This window comes from Pezoporus wallicus, unplaced genomic scaffold (assembly GCF_028554395.1).
Source record: "Pezoporus wallicus isolate ANWC-B61680 ecotype Strahan unplaced genomic scaffold, APGP_CSIRO_Pwel_v1 contig_8488, whole genome shotgun sequence".
In the NCBI taxonomy this organism is placed as follows: domain Eukaryota; kingdom Metazoa; phylum Chordata; class Aves; order Psittaciformes; family Psittacidae; genus Pezoporus; species Pezoporus wallicus.
This window is the reverse complement of record NW_026641095.1, coordinates 63,142-79,690: the sequence shown is the minus strand read 5'-3', so window position 1 is coordinate 79,690 and position 16,549 is coordinate 63,142. Positions and strand designations below refer to the sequence as shown.

At 51.5% G+C, this 16,549-nt stretch overlaps 1 protein-coding gene across 2 annotated transcripts in view; it reads left to right on the top strand.

Annotated features, from left to right (window-relative positions):
- Positions 1 to 16,549, top strand: part of KANSL1 (KAT8 regulatory NSL complex subunit 1) — an 83,611-nt gene that overhangs the window by 51,540 nt on the left and 15,522 nt on the right. For both annotated transcript variants that reach the window (XM_057421979.1, XM_057421978.1), the window contains exons 3-4: positions 8,593 to 8,734; positions 13,221 to 13,325. In XM_057421979.1, coding sequence (XP_057277962.1) covers positions 8,593 to 8,734; positions 13,221 to 13,325 — 247 coding nt within the window. The remainder of the gene's footprint in view (positions 1 to 8,592; positions 8,735 to 13,220; positions 13,326 to 16,549) is intronic.

The following is a 16,549-nucleotide window of genomic DNA, read 5'->3' as shown; positions in this document are numbered from 1 at the left end:
TTGCAGGGCCGGTGACTGCAGCCCTGCCCTGGGCAGCCTGTTCCAATGCCTGAGCACCCTCTGGGGCAGGAATTGTTCCTCAGCTCCATCTAAACCTGCCCTGGTGCAGCTTGAGGCCGGTTCCTCTTGTCCCATCCCTTGTTCCTTGGGAGCAGAGCCCAGCCCCTCCTGGCTCCATCCTCCTCTCAGGCACTTGTAGGCAGCGATCGGGTCCCCCCTGAGCCTTCTCTTCTCCAGCCTGAACCCCCCAGGTCCCTCAGCCCTTCCCCATCACACTTGGGCTCCAGGCCCTGCACCAGCCCCATTGACCCCGCTCCAGCACCTCAATGTCTCTCTTGTAGTGAGAAGTTGGTTGTGAGCTTGAGCAATCCTCTTTTGGGGGGAAGGATGGGCACCTTGGTGCTTAGTTTGCATTGCCAAGAATGGTGTGTTAACCAGAGCTTCAGGGAGAGAATTCCCAATGAACTGAAAGTGCTCTGCAGCTGGAGCCAGCTGTTGTTCAGTTACAGACACCTTCCGTGCATGGTGCAGTCTTATGCCCTTGTTCCTGGATTTAGCTACAGGGCCTAACAACCTGCCCTGCACTTTCCGGCATCATGATGATCCAGCAAATTCTGCACCTTGGCAGCATTCACTCTCCTGGGGGCTGCTGTGCGGAGCTGCTGGGAGCATGGGGAGAAGGACAGTGAAGAAGTGGTCCAGTAAATTCTCTTATAAAGGTGGTATTCTTCACCTGCCTGCTCTGCTGTGCGTCTAAAGAGTCGGTTCTGCTGCCGTAACAGCAGCTCTTTGTGTCCACACTCTTGATTCCCACCTCCTGTCCCCACCTTGCTCCCTTCACATACCCCCAGAACCATCCAGTGCAGCCTGTCCCAGGGCTCTGCTGCCCTCAGTGGAAAGAAGTTCTTCCTCATGTTGAGGTGAAACTTGTTGTGGTTTAGTTTATGGCCGTTGCTCCTCATCCTCTTGCTGGGCACCACTGGGAAGAGCCCGGCTCCATTCTCCTGGTTCCTCCTCTGAGCTGTTGATCTGCATTGATGGGGTCCCCTCTCAGTCTGCTCTTCTCTAACCAGGCCCAGCTCCAGCAATCTCTGCTCCAAACCCCTGAGCATCCTTGTGGCCTCCGCTGGGCCCTCTCCAGCAGCTCCTTGTCTTTCTTGCTCTGAGGAGCCCAGCAATGGACACAGGACTTCAGATGTGGCCTCACCAGGCTTGAGTAGAAGGGGAGGAATCACCTCCCTGGACCTGCTGCCCCGCTCCTGATGCTCGCTCCGTGTTTGGGTGCCAGAAGGGATTCAGACGTGAGCCAAAGTACTCGCATTGGCATAGCTGGGAGAATAAAATCTGAAGTTCAGGCTATTGTCACAGAACAATTGTTGCTGCTCAGGGCTGAAGAGCAGCTCAAGCTTGGAATGGCTGGTTTGCAGTGCGCTGAATAAGTGCTTGGGGCATTGCATAAATGTCACAGCCTAAAGATCTGGGGCACTTGGATTTGAAATATCCCAAAAGTTCAAAGCTGACCCTGGCAGGCAGCGTGAGGGAGCTCAGCAAAGGCCTTGAGAGCATTCAGGAAATGAAGAAAACTGAACTCCAGTGAAGCTGAATGCAAGCAGGGCCTTCTGACTGATCCATGTGCTGCCACATGGGTCATGAACTGAACAGAAAGTGAAGTCAGAAGGGTTTGATGGTCACGTTGTTGAACTGTCTCCAGTTCATGGGTAACCGTGTCATGAAGCTGTGGGAATTAGGACTTTTTGCCTTCTTTTAAACGAGTGGCACCTTGAGATGGCTGGGAAAGTTACCTGGGAGTAGTGATACGGCAGCAAAGGACAAGAGCTTCGCGGTAACCGGCTGAAGTGATGGGGAGCAGAGGGCTGGAGCTGCATCTGTGGCTGTGGATGCATGTTGGCTCGGGGAGTTGCACACTTTGGGAAGATCCCCTCCACAGCAGTCTTCAGGAATGAATGAGATGGAGGTGCTAAGAGGAGCATTAGGAAGGTGGCACAATGGCTTGTTTTAAAGCTCATGAGAAACAGTAATGATCAGCACTGAGCCATCAGTGGCTTCTGCTTTGACTTCCTCACCCATAGGAGCTTTTGTTGCTGTCAGCTGAGGCAGGGGAAGGCAAGCTCTGATAAATGGTGGGAAGGTGCCTGTCCCAGGCAGCTGTGGCACAGCCCAAAGCACTGTGGGGTCTGCTGTGTGAGGGACTGAGTGGAAATGGAAATCTCTTCCAGGAAGCATCACCCCATCAACTGCCTGTTGTCTTGGTGACTGGCTCTGATGTCCATGTTTGGAAGGTGTTCTCATGTCACCCTGTTGGGTCTTCCCTAAGCATGCTGTTGTGTTGGCACAGGGGACAGCAGTATTTCTGTCCCTTGGGATCCGTTCTCATCCCTGCTGGCACAGAGTTGATCCCGGTCATGGTCTGGTACCCGTTGGCTTGGCCGTAGGTGAGATGGGCAGAACAGAGCGAACTGTGGCAGAGCTGCTGCTGTGTGGACATTGACAGCACGTGCAGACCCTGCCTGGGAGATGGTGTCTGAAATCCCACAGATCTTCTGCTGGTGGCATAGTGAGTGGTTTAGGGTCACCACCCAAACCATTGCATCCTTCCAGTCCTAAACGCAAAACCCATTAAAGGATCCACTCTACTTTTGAGACACCATTCTCCAGGCTTTGGTGAAAGCTGCTGCGTGTTCCTCTCGAGGTTCATGGGTTTCCACTGGATTTGTGAATGGGACTGAGAAAGGGCCAGCACAGACAAAGCAAGTGACTCAGCATCAGCAGCATGGTGTGAGTCACACTGCTGAGCACCACCGCGCCGCTGCATCCCAACCAGGAGGCGGTGGGCTCCGAGTAGTTATGCATGGAGATGAAATGTTGTGTTATCGGCACATGAGCTGATGTGTCTTGTGTCCTGCCCGGGGCAGGGGGGAGTTTTGCCTTTGGATGGAGGTGTTCTTTCCAGAGATGCCAAACCAAAGCTTTCATATCCTGACCCAAGTGCTGGCTGCTCTGCAGACAAAGCTGTGCATGCTGTGGCCAGTGCTTTGGCTGCTTCCTCGGCATCAAAAGGAGGGAGTTGAGATCTGCTGTAGCTGAATGCAGATTCCACATGGCCCCTGTGCTGGTGGCCACCGGCCAGCGCTGCCCTTGCTGCTGGGCACAGCATCCTTGCTGAGGATTTGTGCTCCCCAGTTCCCCCCGAGCAGTGGGGTTTGTCAGGCAGGAGCAGTGGTATTAAGTCTTTAGTCCCAGCCTCTAGAGGTCTTTGATTTTCCTCAGCAGAGGAATGAATGAGCGGGTGGAGGTTTGAAGTAGATGGAGATGAGTGCTGAGCACATGCTGTGAGCAGAAGAGCCCTTCAGGAGCTGCTGTTTCTGGCCACAGGGTGGGGGCGAGTGTTCAGCTGAACAAATTGTTCACTTTGGCTTCCTCGCAGGCAGCGATGTTGTGATCAGCTAATGAGATTGTTCTGCAGCGCTTGTGGGCTCTGTGCTTCCTCCCTTGCAGTTGTCATGCCAGTGCGTTTGGCACAGATTAACTCTTGCTCCACCCATAGATCTGGTTTTGCACTGGTCTGTTTAACAAAAGCTCTGTGGTCCGAGGAGGCAGCTCGAAGAATACATGGCACAAAGTGGAAAACAGCGGCTGAATTGGGTGCGGAGCTCTCTGCTAGTGAGGCACAGCTGAGGATCATGAGAGCAGCTGGAAAAGTTGTGTTTATGTAGTGCTTGGGGGATGATGCTTGGATGCCTGTTGTTGGAATTGGCTCCGTGTGAGCAGAGCACATGGCTCCTTCCCTTGGGCATGTCCTGGGTTTCCAGGCTGCCAGGAGCATTGGTGGTGCTGTCCCTAGCACAGAGTCCAACAGCAAGTGTCCCCATATTTTACCTGGTTTTCAGTACTGGCATTCAAGCCCCTAAAAAGATGAGCAGAGAAAGGGGATGGGAAGCTTTGTTTTAACCTGAATTGAATGCTTAATAGTTCTCCCTTTCCGGTGAATCAGCAGGAGTTGATTTATACATGAGGTTCCTCTTGGCATCCCACCACTGCTCAGGAGCAGGCACTGCACCAGTGTGGACATGAAACATTGAGTTGCATTCACACTGCTAAACTTTGCCCTGGGGCTGCACAAGGAAAGTGTGCAGAATTAATGTGGGTGATTTGGCCTCTAATAGAGCCAACAGCTCAATGTCATAAACTACCCTGTTTGAAACCACTTTTATGGTCTGTTGACAGGTTTTGGATCTGCTGGAGATCCCGGGTGGAAATACCTGAAGGGGGGCTACAAGGATGCTGCAGAGGGACTCTTCATCAGGGACTGTAGTGATAGGTTCCGTCCATGCAAGGAGATGCAAGGCAGCTAATTCTGCGTGCATGCTCTACTTAGGATAAGCACCATCCATCTGCTTAAGTGGGCTGGACGCTGTCCTTGTCAGGCTGCCCCCCCTCCCATAGCCTGTTCTGTGTGAGCTCTCACACTCAGAGCACACCGGAGAGCAGTGTGAATGGTTTCCCTTGGAGGATGCAGCTTTTAACTGCTTTGCTGCTGCTCCTGTTACTTCCTGCACCAGCTTTGCCTCTCAAAGCACAAGAATCCCAGACTGGTTGGGGTTCAAGGGATCTTAAAGCTCATCCAGCTCCAACCCTTGCCACAGGCAGGGACACCTTCCACTAGAGCAGGTTGCTCCAAGCCCCTGTGTCCAACCTGGCCTTGAACACTGCCAGGGATGGGGCAGCCACAGCTTCTCTGGGCACCCTGTGCCAGCGCCTCGGCACCCTCACAGGGAAGAGCTTCTGCCTAAGAGCTCATCTCAGTCTCCCCTCTGGCAGGTTAAAGCCATTCCCCTTGGCCTGTCCCTACATCCCTTGTCCCAAGCCCCTCTCCAGGTTTCCTGCAGCCCCTTCAGGCACTGGAGCTGCTCTCAGGTCTCCCCTTCAGGAGCCTTCTCTTCTCCAGGCTGCCCCAGCCCAGCTCTCTCAGCCTGGCTCCAGAGCAGAGCTGCTCCAGCCCTCACAGCATCTCCATGGCCTCCTCTGGACTCCTCCAGCAGCTCCGTGTCCCCTCTCAGGACAAGCTGTGCAGCCGCTCGCAGTGACACCGCTCTCAGCAGCCATTGTCCATCCATCATCTTGTTCAGCTTAATCCAAAACCCATTTTGGGCAAGTGCAGTACACTTTTACTGGTTATCATGCTAAAACCCCTAACGTTTAGACAGAAAGGAAGAGGGTTTCCCTCGCTCTGGTTGAGGTTCCAGGTGACTGCTGGTGGTGGCAGCATCCCAGGTCACTGCAGTATCTTGTGTGTGGTTGGTACTTTCTAGTCCTGGTTGAGAAAATGATTGTTCTTGTGATTTGTGTAGAGATTAAAGCTCAAGAAACTACCTCCCTTGTTATCCCAAAGCTGCTCTACATCAGGAGAAGACATCTCTGCTGCTGGCAGCACACGGCAGCAAAGGGTGTAATTGAACAGGCACCGAAAAAAGCTTCATTCTAAATATAGAGAACCACACTACGCTTGGTGCTGTTTTGGAAAGTGTGGCTGAGCCATCATGATGTCTCCTCCCCCCGTGCCGCAGGGTGTCAGGGCATGAAGCACACGTTACCCTGCTTCGCTTCTTGGCTTAGTTTTGGGGTAAATCCAGTGGGTTTTCCTGGAGCAGGATGTGTCCTGGTTTTAAGGTGAAGAACAGGTCCACTGCTGCGTGCGCTGCCACGTCACCTGCATGGGCATGAGGTGGCTTTGATGCTTTGTTTCTGTGTCATGTGAGCGAAGAATGAGGTGTCTCCACCGGAGGAGGCCGGTGTTGCTCCAGCAGGCATGGGTGCTGCAGAGGCAAGCAAGGGAGCCGGCAGCTTGGAAGTGCTCTCAGCAGCTTTTGAGCGTTCTAAAAACAATTCCCAGTGCCACATGGATCCAGCCTGCTGGGATCTGGCTTAGTCCTCAGCCTTCTAGGAGTGCAGGTGATTATTGCGCACACAGAAGCTGAGGATGCTGTGGAAGCTGACACAGCCATTGCAGAGGTCTTCCCAGGCTTTCAGCTATAAAAGATGAACTCTTCTCTAGTAAAATTGGTTTTAGCTTCTGAAATGAGTCTGGTAAGAATTTCCCCGAGACTTGGCTGGCAGGAAAGTGAAATGCTCTGGTTGGTCTCGTGGGAAGCCACGTCATGCAAACACTGTCAGTCTTGCAGGTGATGGAGTCAGAGGGAAATCAAGATCTGCTTCCCAAGCACCACTTTCCTATCCTCCATGGAGGGGATTCTGTGCCATTTAGGCGCAGACTGGGGATTCATTGCAGGGAGGAGGGGCCATGCACTTTGCAAGGCTTTATCCTGCTTGGAACACAGTAAAGCATGACTGTTCGGAGGTCTGGGTTAGAGCTGCATGATGCTGGGCTGGTGTTGGCCTGTTGTAAACCAGATTAACCCTATGGTCACTGCCTTGGCTGGCTTTTGTCTCTAGCTCTGCTGACTGTATCCTCGGAGTAACTGATGGGGGATTAAGATCTGGCCTTGCTGTGGCATCCATCTCCAATAAATACAGTTTCCACCAAACATAAGGTCAGTGTTGACCAGAATAGAGCAGGCACTTTACACAGGGAAATAATCCAAGAGAAGGACTTAAGCTCCTAGAATTGGTTTGCAGCTGGGCTTTGCGAGGGCTGGAGGCAGCGGATGCCATCCCTGTTTTGGTGGAAATCTGGCCCCATCTCCATTAGCACTGAAGTGACAGTGCCCACACAGCCAGGAGGTCCAGCAGGGACATTCCACCCAGCACTGCTCTGTGGACAGCTGTGACTTGGTCTTTGCACACAGAGGCTTGGTTGAAGCACTATGAGGGTGCTGAGGAGGCCCTGGAGATGCTGTGAGGGCTGGAGCAGCTCTGCTCTGGAGCCAGGCTGAGAGAGCTGGGCTGGGGCAGCCTGGAGAAGAGAAGGCTCCTGAAGGGGAGACCTGAGAGCAGCTCCAGTGCCTAAAGGGGCTGCAGGAAACCTGGAGAGGGGCTTGGGACAAGGGCCTGTAGGGACAGGCCAAGGGGAATGGCTTTAACCTGCCCGAGGGGAGACTGAGATGAGCTCTTGGCAGAAGCTCTTCCCTGTGAGGGTGCTGAGGCGCTGGCACAGGGTGCCCAGAGAAGCTGTGGCTGCCCCATCCCTGGCAGTGTTCAAGGCCAGGTTGGACACAGGGGCTTGGAGCAAGCTGCTCCAGTGGAAGGGGTCCCTGCCTGTGGCAGGGGTTGGAGCTGGATGAGGTTTAAGGTCCCTTCCAACACAAACCAGTCTGGGATTTTAAGATTTCTTAATTTCCAAACATCCAGATGTGCAAAGGCTTTGTGGAGGGGCACTGGATTTGTGCATGGGCTTCCTGCTGGTGCTTTGTTTCTGCACCATGGTGTGGTTTTCTCTCTTCCTGGGTAGCCTTAATATTTGTCTACCAGAATCAGGATGCTTAGGGTGTGTTTTCGTGATACTGTGGCATTTAATGTGGGAGATGAGAGCTGTAGGCTCATACTTTCCTTCCCATCTTTGTGTTCCTTTCCGCTCCGGAGTGCGGTAGTAGAGAGTAAGGGTTTTGTAACAGTGTCCTGGGTTCAGCAGTAGCCGTCATTTTTCTCCTTCTTAGGGGCTGGTGCAGTGCTGTGGTTTTGACTTTCGGCCTGGGAACAGCACTGATAACACCAATGGTTTTAGTTGCCGCTCAGTAATGTTTACTCTGGCCAAGGACTTTGTGAGTCTCATGCTCTGCCAGGGAGGAGGGGAAGGCGGGAGGAAGCAGAGACAGGACACCTGACCCAAGCTAGCCAGAGAGGTATTCCGTAGCACAGCACGTTAAGCCCAGGATGTAGAACTGAGGGCAGTTACCCGGAAGGGCTAGATCACTGCTTGGTCAGGCTGGGTATCGGTTGGCGAGTGGTGAGCGGTTGTATTCTCTCCCCTTGTTGTTTCCCTTATCATTGTTATTACTGGTGGTAGCAGCGGTGATTTGTGTTCTACCTTAGCTACTGGACTGCTGTTATCTCAACCCATGGGAGTTACATTCTTTGGATTCACCTCCCCATCCCTCCGGGAGCGGAGAGGGGGAGCAAGGGGGAGACTGCATGGCTGAGTGGGTTTAAACCACGACAGAGCTGACTGAGACGCGGCGTGTATAGTCCACGCACTAGTTAAAGCATATTTGTGCCATGTAAAACGTGCTGGTGCTCAGACATACTCCGTGACTTCAGATGGCAGAAGTCTCTTTTTAAAGAGGCTGTCTGCAGAAAGGGGGAGGACAGATGGGTTCTTTCCTCTAAGACTTGGAAAAGTGGGTCTGGCAGATGTGGCCAGGTAGGACTGGAGCTGCTGCTTCAGTTAAGCATGGAATACAATCTGAACACTTGCATAGGCAGGGCTCCCATCACTAGGTACTAAAAGTTGTTTTAATACTGGCTTTTACAGCGTGTCTGCAGTTTGGTGGGGCATGATTAGCGGTGGCTCCATGGTACCAGCCACAGCACTCAGGTGGGAGCTGTTGGTCTGCAAGGGCACTGTGGAATTAAAATCACACTCAGCGTAATCCCCCCTTCCCTTCTGTGTTTTCCCAGGAGGCGAAGGGCAGAGTGGAGGTGGGCAGCAGACCGTGCAGCCATCGTCAGTCGCTGGAATTGGCTCCAAGCCCACGTCTCGGACCTGGAATACCGGATCCGGCAGCAAACGGACATCTACAAGCAGATCAGAGCCAGTAAGGTGAGCACTGGGGGTCTTGCTTTGCCTGCCTCCTAATGGCTCTCTCTTCTGATGCAGTGAGGGCACCTGTGCAGAGGCTGATCCTTTCTCCCCTGCATCTCTCACGAAACATGCTGCACAGTTGTGACTGATTGCAGTGCTGTTTGGTGCAGGCAGAGTGTGGTTCTTTTCCCTGGTTCAGTACAGTAACGTGGAGAGCAATACCTCACTCTGAAGTCAGCCTTTAGGTACTGAACAGAACTGTTGTTACCTGCATGGTTTGAGCCTTTCTCTTCGTTTGATTTCTTTTCAAAGCCTTCCCATTCTTTCTTTTGGGGAATAGCTGAAGATGGGGATAAGGAACAACTTAACAAGAGACTTATTGGAGAAGTGAGGGGACTGTGGGGGAAGTTAGTTTCAGATGTAATCACATAGCATAGGCTCAAAATTGAATCTGGAGTATAAAAAAGACTGTTCCTAGGTGCTGACCTTTCTCTGTGGAAGGAATTATTCTTTTCAGACTTAGTCTCAGATGGCAGGAGAATGGGGAAGAGCAGAGAGGGGATGAGGAAGGAATTGTTACCAAGACTAGTTCAGGCATGCACGTCTAAATGTCAGACCTTGGAGGGAGGAATGTCTGGAGTTTGTGGCAAGAAGGCTCATGGTATTGCATCAACTTAGAGATCCTCAGGAATTCGGAGCCTAGCAAATGCTCTTCCCAAGATGGGTGGTGCTCTGGGGGTGGCGGGGAGGCTTCCAGAGGGCAGAGAGCACAGGCAGGGCAGGGAGAGGGGACATCTCCACAGCTATGTAGAAAAACAGGCTATTTGAGGGAGGGGGGGCTGTGAGGGACTAGGTGGAAGAGCTGAATGCAACACAGAACCCAGATTAGAGCAGAAGGCCTCTGGGAGGCGGGCTGTGTGTCCAGTTCAGGAACCAGTTTCAGAAGGGATCCTCTTCCTTCTGTCTGAAAAAGCTGATCGTGCAGGATGGTTTCTAAGTACCAAATAGCTAAACATTTATATGCTAAAATTAAACAGTGAAAGAAATGAGGAAACTCATCTAATGAAGTGGAAGATTCAGCGCTTTCACCACATGATGACAACTTCACAGGCTCATGAAAGGGCCTCATCATGACTACAAGCATCCCCTATGGTTTTACCGGCGGTTGCAGGCTCTAGGTCTGAAAGAAGAACATCACGGTCTGGTGTCAGGCATGAAAAGTACATCTGAGGTTTCAGCAAACAGGATGTCACCTCTCTTGATTTGCTAAAACAAAACGCCTCAGCTGTGATAACCCATTATATGAATTTTAGATAAAGCATTGGCACTTCCAGTAGCAGCAGAGTTCACATGGTGAAGATCTGGTAGTGGCTGTTTGTTCTGTCTGAGTAAGAAAGCGAGTCTCAAATACCCCATCTCTCTGACAAGACCTCGTGGAGATCACTGCTTGCATCCAGCTGTTGTTGTCTTGGTGGTGGTGGGAAACGTTCTGTTTTCATCAATAAAAGCCTCAGAGTAAGAGTCATAAGAGCAGCTTGGGACACATGTAGGAGACCAGAGAAATGAGTAATACAGGAGCCTGGTTAGAATGGATTTGGCTTCAAATTGTACAAGGACAATAATGCCAAGAATCTGGTGACGCCTTGTTTCTATCACTACAACTTCACTCCAGCTTGGCCATGAGGAAGTTAAAGTGTAGCTGCTGCAGGATTTCAGCTTTCTTTTCTCTTCTTTCTCTTCTGCTTTCCTCTTTTTTTAATGTTAGTTACCTTGCTATTTGAAGGTTCACATCCCAGTGTAGCCTTCAAGATGCATTGCTTGGTAACTCAAAGCAGGAGAAGGACCAGGCAGTCACAAATAACCTCCTGTTTTGAAGGTACAAACTGCTGCCTGGGTGTCTCAGCAGTAATTGTGTTTTCAGCACATTGGGATCGGCTCAGTTGGAGCCTGGTGAGACACGAGGAAAACAACCCATCAGCGAGGCTGTGTTCAATGGTAGCTGTAATGTGCTGTTGTGCCTTTGGTTCTGGGTTGGTTGTGAAGAGCATCTGCAGTTAATTTAAGGGACTGAATGTCCACAAAGGTAATAAAGTGGTTTTGTTTCTTCTCACAACGAGGTGGGATGTGGCACGTGCCGGTCCCTGTCCCCCAAGCAGAGTCTCTGCACCCCTGCGTGTGGGCAGCTCTGGGTTTGGAAGGAACAAAGAGCATTTTTCCTCTCATTCTGTGTCTCTTCCTAGTTCCACTCTTAGATGAATAAGAGGTAAATTAAGATGAAGGGCTCCTTCAGGAATTGTGTGCTCGGTTGTAATGCAGTGACCAAAACCCCTTCAAGACGGGGTTGTTTTGCACATCATCTCCACAGACCCAGCTTCGGCTTGTTCCCAGAGCATCCGAGACGGGTTCACTGTGTTCCCTTAAGCTGCTGCTGTGATCCGTGTGGCCTGTCCCATGGGAAGGGCCGTGCTCCTGTTGGGGCTGCTGAGGCAAGCGAAACATGCGATGGGAAGGGTGGGATAGGAGTTAGGAGGAGTCTCTTGCTGGAGGAATTTGCAGCTTTCACATGAGCTTTCTGTGTCTCCAATGGTATGTCAGGCTTAGGGCATGATAAGAGATGCTGCTGTCCCTCTGCAGGGCTCTTTAGGACACTCAATCTCTTTCTGATGTGTCACTCCTCTTCCTCACCCATTAGTCCCTAGGCAGAAGCTGCTGACTGTTACAGGACTGAGACACCCGAGATCTGTCTCTGTATCTGCCTCTGAGACCTGTACAATTGACTTGTCATTAATACTGTAATTGGTGATAAAAACGGGGAGTAAAGAAGCCACAAACTTGCCCACATAGATTGGAGGAAGTCTCTCTTTTCCCTTTGTTTTGGAGAATGCTAGTGAAACGCAAGTACTGTGTGACCTTGGAATGATACAGATCCGCTGCTGCTCCTTTCCCCTTCCTGAAAGGGAGCTGGGAATTTGATGTTGCCCTTCTAATTCCTCTCTATTATTGAGAAGCATTTAAATAAGGGAGATTTAAAACTGGCTGGCATGGGAGGTTTGGGCAGTGCAGCTTCTGGATGGGAGCATGAGACCCAAACTTGTGTCCCAGGGAAGGCTGCATTAAGCCTCCGCTTTAGAGTCCCATTAAAGGGACGTGCTTACAAATGCCATAGTATGCAGAATGGATCCCTGCTCCTTCCTGAGGCATGGAGCAGCTCCCTTCATCCCGCTCCTTCAAACTGGGGCAGAATTCCTTGTGGTTGTTTCTGATGCCAGAGCACTCTGAGTTTTTAATCATCGTCTTTGTCCCAGGCGTTGGCTGCTCCCTCGCTGCTGCTCAGGGGCCACGTGCGGTTGTATTTAGCTTATGAACTGTTCTCAGATAAAGCATCCCTGATCTGCGGGCTCCCATTGTCCTTCTGGAATCTGTTGTATAGGTTGTGTCAAGGCATAAGATGAGCCTTATGAGGCACTGCCATGCCCACGTGCCATGGCGGGGGGAATCAGTGGATTTTTTGCCTGTAGCTCTCTCCTCTCTCCACATAACATGTCCAGGTTCCCTTCCAGGCTCACTTTCTTGTCCCACACTGGGTAACCTCCAGGACTGGTTTTGGATGACTGAGCCTGTTCCTAATCAGAGCAGCCCTGCCCATAGTTTGACCAAACACATGCTTGTTCTGGCTTGTCTTTGGCCTGGATTGTATTCCTGGCCTGTGGGTTCCACCATCCCTAATCCCTTGCACCTTTTACCCTGCTTTGTGATACTGGAGCTCAGAATATACATCATTACAATGATTTTGGTTCACTTTGTGTCATTCAGAGAGAAACCAGTCCTGCCTTTAGAGTAAGCTCCACTTCAAACAAACAGGACAGCGTATGTTAAGGCTGATAAAGCAGTGCTCCTGCCACTGTGCTTTGTCCCGCGTGCTTTATCGCAGAGGCTTGTTTATCGACGGTTTTCTTTCCTTACTGAATTTGGGGAATATCACTTCTTTGAAAGAAAGCTGCTTGCAGTAATAAGTTTGACTGATCATTTTTGGCACCCACTCAAACCCGTTTGCTTGGCTCTGGTGGCGAGTTCCACTTTGTACTGTGAAAGCAGTCGCTTCCTGCTCGGCACTCCAGTAAAATGCTCTCTGGAATGCTCTCTGGTTTGCTGGCACGCAGCATGCTGAGCCCCTGCCATGCGGGAAGGGTGGGAAGCGGGGTGGAAGTGGGACGGCAGCGGGATGGCAGCAGTTTTGCCCAAGAGGAAGCTCACTGTCTGCTGTTAACGGGCTGAAGGCTTGCGATCTGGAGTCAGCTTCTGTCCTTGCCCCTCCGAGTCCAGTTTAATTGTCAGGAAAATCCAGGCAGTCGGAGACTGGTTTTGGCATCGTATGTGAGGAACACAGTGGGAATGGAGGCCTGGCTGGGCAGCGGTTGTGGTTCCTGAGGATGATGGATGAGCAGTTTCCCTGCTGGGACCGAAGGACCTGCAGTTAATTCCTGTTCCCTTCCCTCTCTTCCAGGGGCTGATAGTTCTGGGTGAAGCATCACCCCCTGATCCTGCAGTAGATGATGCATCCCGTCCCGTTAGTGCTGAAGTTAAGCTGGAGCCTGGGGTTGACCGGCTGGTAAGTGCCAGCACCAGAAGTGACCGAGACCAGATACTTCACCTGCATGAATGTGGGGTAGGGAAGGTTGTACCTTTAAGCTGTGGTGGAGAATGATGCTCGAACTGTGTGTCCAGCATGGGACTGGCCTCCTGCAGAAGCACCTCTTGTGTCACTGCATGTGGGAATTGCTGATCTGCTGATCTGCCCACATTATTTGGGGGTTAATAAACGCTAGGATTTAAACACCTTTTAGAGCAGAGTTCCTCAGGGTACGTTTGTAATACGCATTAGCATTTGGTGAAGCTTAAAAATCTTAATGAAGCCTCTCCTTCTAGCAAAAAAGTACTTCAAACTGCAAGCAGCACAATTAGCAAAGGCTTCTGAAGATGCAGCTATTAATATCTGCCTGAGTGTCACCCCTTGGAAAGGGAACTAATGATTTCAGTGAGATGCACTGGAAGCTATGCAGAGTGCCAGGTATTTATTATTTAATGCAGAAATGTAGGCCACAGACTAAAGGCTTGATGGTTCTGTTCATCCTGGCTGTGATTACTTTTGATCCTGTGGGACACATCGACGTGTTCAAGTGGAGGATTTTGGGGTGGTGCTGTAGTACCAGAAGAAGGGTGGTCCCTGCGTGGCTTCAGCTCTGCCTGCCAAGCTGCAGAGCTCCTGCTTTTCCATCCTGATGGGAAGAAACGGCTTCACTGCAAGGGGCCTGCTTGAGTTTCATGGGCCAATATTCAATGTAAGTGATCCGGGTCCAGCATTTCCCTGGAAGTGACCCTAAAGTTGTCCTTGGAGGGTTTTCTCCTATCCCTGGCATGTCTTTGTCAGGGTTCTCCTCCTACAGAATGAGAATATGAAATAGGGTGAAATGTTTTATTCACATCAGAGCGCAAAGGGGTTGTTAGGAGTGATTGTAATCAGATGTCTCCTTGTTTGACACTGGCTCTCAGATGCCTGTTTGGAATGTGAGTCTGTAATTAGCTGAGCCCCAAACTCTGCTGTGTACCTGGGTACAAGGACCAGGTTTTGCTCACGACTGACGTAGTAGATGGTGCTCCAGATGAAAATGGAGCCACACTGGAGGAGCAGCAGAGGCTGGAGAGCCAGGATGCCCGGGGCTGCTACGGATCGGGATTGACCCACTGGCATGACACAGGGGCTGGTTTGGAGCAGTGATGCCCGTCTGTTGTGTGCCCTCCAAATTCTCATGCTTTAACCCCAAAAGCACTTGAAGTCCCTCCTGACTTTGTTAAAGACAGTTCCATATACTTAAAAAACCATCTCTTTGTCCTGGTTCAGGTTGTTTTAGGCATAATGTCTATAGGTATGCTGCCTGCAGGCACCTCCAGGCTTCTACAGCCGCTGCTGGAGGGCTTGTGCTTAATTAGACTTGCTGGGAAGGGTGGGGTGTTGAGTCAGAGCCTTGAGCTGCTTCAGGCCAGAGATTAGCCCAGAGACCATTCCTGCTGCGTCAGGACACTTACTGGAAGGGGATCTCTTGGGCCTCTCCTGGAGAGGTGCTTATCACTGCGGCATTCTTTGGGCTGCTCGGAATTAGACGTGCTTCCTTGGCCTTTCCTCCTGCTCTTTCCCTCCCAGCTGCAGAGTAAGAAACACATCTGCAGCATGGAGTAAGGGGAGGAATCCATCCTGTCCCGTCTCCAGCTCCTCTTTGGTTCTCATCTGCTCATGCGTCCCTCCCTTGGCTGGCATTAATGCAGGATACGTGTCCTCAGGCATCAGCTTGATATGTGGGATGGGGTTGATAATCCCTAGAAGGAGCTAATCCTATCATCAGTGGAGGGAAGGTCTTGCAGAGAAGACCTGGGAATGTCTCTTGGGAACTGGAAGCTCAGTATGTGAAGAAGTATTTTTGCCTGAAGACAAGGATAACACAAAGCCCTGGAGAAAGAGCTCTGCTGTTGACAGGGATTCATCACTCAAGTAGCCAGGGGAGCACTTAACATTGACTGGGAAATGAGAGAATATATCGGTGGAGTATTTCTGTCAGGCTTTTCCCTGCGTTAGGGGTTTGTGTCTTGTCATAGGTGAAGATCTGAACCTGTTTGGGGTTTTGGGAAGATGGGGGAAGACTGATGTGCCAGAGGGCAGCTAACAGTGAGACAGTTTAGTACTTATCTAGTGGAAGGTGTCCATGGCAGGGGCTTGGAACTGGATGAGCTTTAAGGTCCCTTCCAACCCAAACCTTTCCATGATTCCTGGTGTTGGGCCATGACGACTTGCCAGCAGACAGCTTCTTTCCTGCTGTGAGAGCCCCTGGCAGTCTGCAGCTGCTGGTTTCATGTTCTACAAGCAGATGTGCTAAAGCTGAATCTTAGACACCCCCTCCCAAGAGTCCTAAGGATCCTAAAGACCTGCACTTCCAGACCTCCGCTGTTCCCAAAACACAGAGAAGAGCTCGGTCTGGAGCACCAGTGTGATCCTAGTGTGATGGCCGCTCCTTGGGTGCCAGCCTGGATGCAGGACCAGCCCCGGAGGAATACACAGAGCTGGGATGTGTGTCCAGGAGGTGGTGATGCAAGAGCACTGGAGATGTCAGCTCTTGCAGTCCTGCTCCTTCCCGTTGCACGTGCCAGAGCAGTGGTAGGGAACACCCATCTTCAGTGTGATAAGGGGAGCCTGGGCTCCTTCTGATAAAGAGACCTGGGACTGATGCTGTCCAGCTCCTCCGCAGGAAGCAGAGGAGTCACCCTCTACTCCTGCCTTGAACCACCATGGAGACAGGCCCTGGGGAAGAGGGAAGTTCCTCCTTAAAGACCCTTTCTGGAGGAGGAAATAAATGCCCTGGTTGAGAAGAGCTCATGAGTCATGTGCAGCCGCCCTCCTGCACCGGGGGTGCCTCCGGCAGCGGTGTCATGTGAAGGCTCAGCCTTGCCAAGCTTCTGGAAACCAGCAGGAAAACCTTCAGCTCCTGCTCTGGCTTCACCTCGCAGGGAGCTGCCCTGGGCTCACCTCATGCTCCTGGTGTGATCTGATTCACCCCTGCCCTGGCTGCCCATGGCTCTGAACCTGCACCGGGAGAGCTGCCTTCTGTAGCAGCAGTGTGGAACCCAGTAAAGCTTCTGCAACAGGCAGCAGGCAGAAGTTGTCTGTGGTGGTAGAAATAGCTCTTCCTGGGTGAGTCAGGGCTCTGCTGTGCTGGAAACCGTTAGTCCAGCACCTGATTGTAGTTGTTCCTTGGGTGGGGGAGTGACTGCAGGGAAGATGTTAAT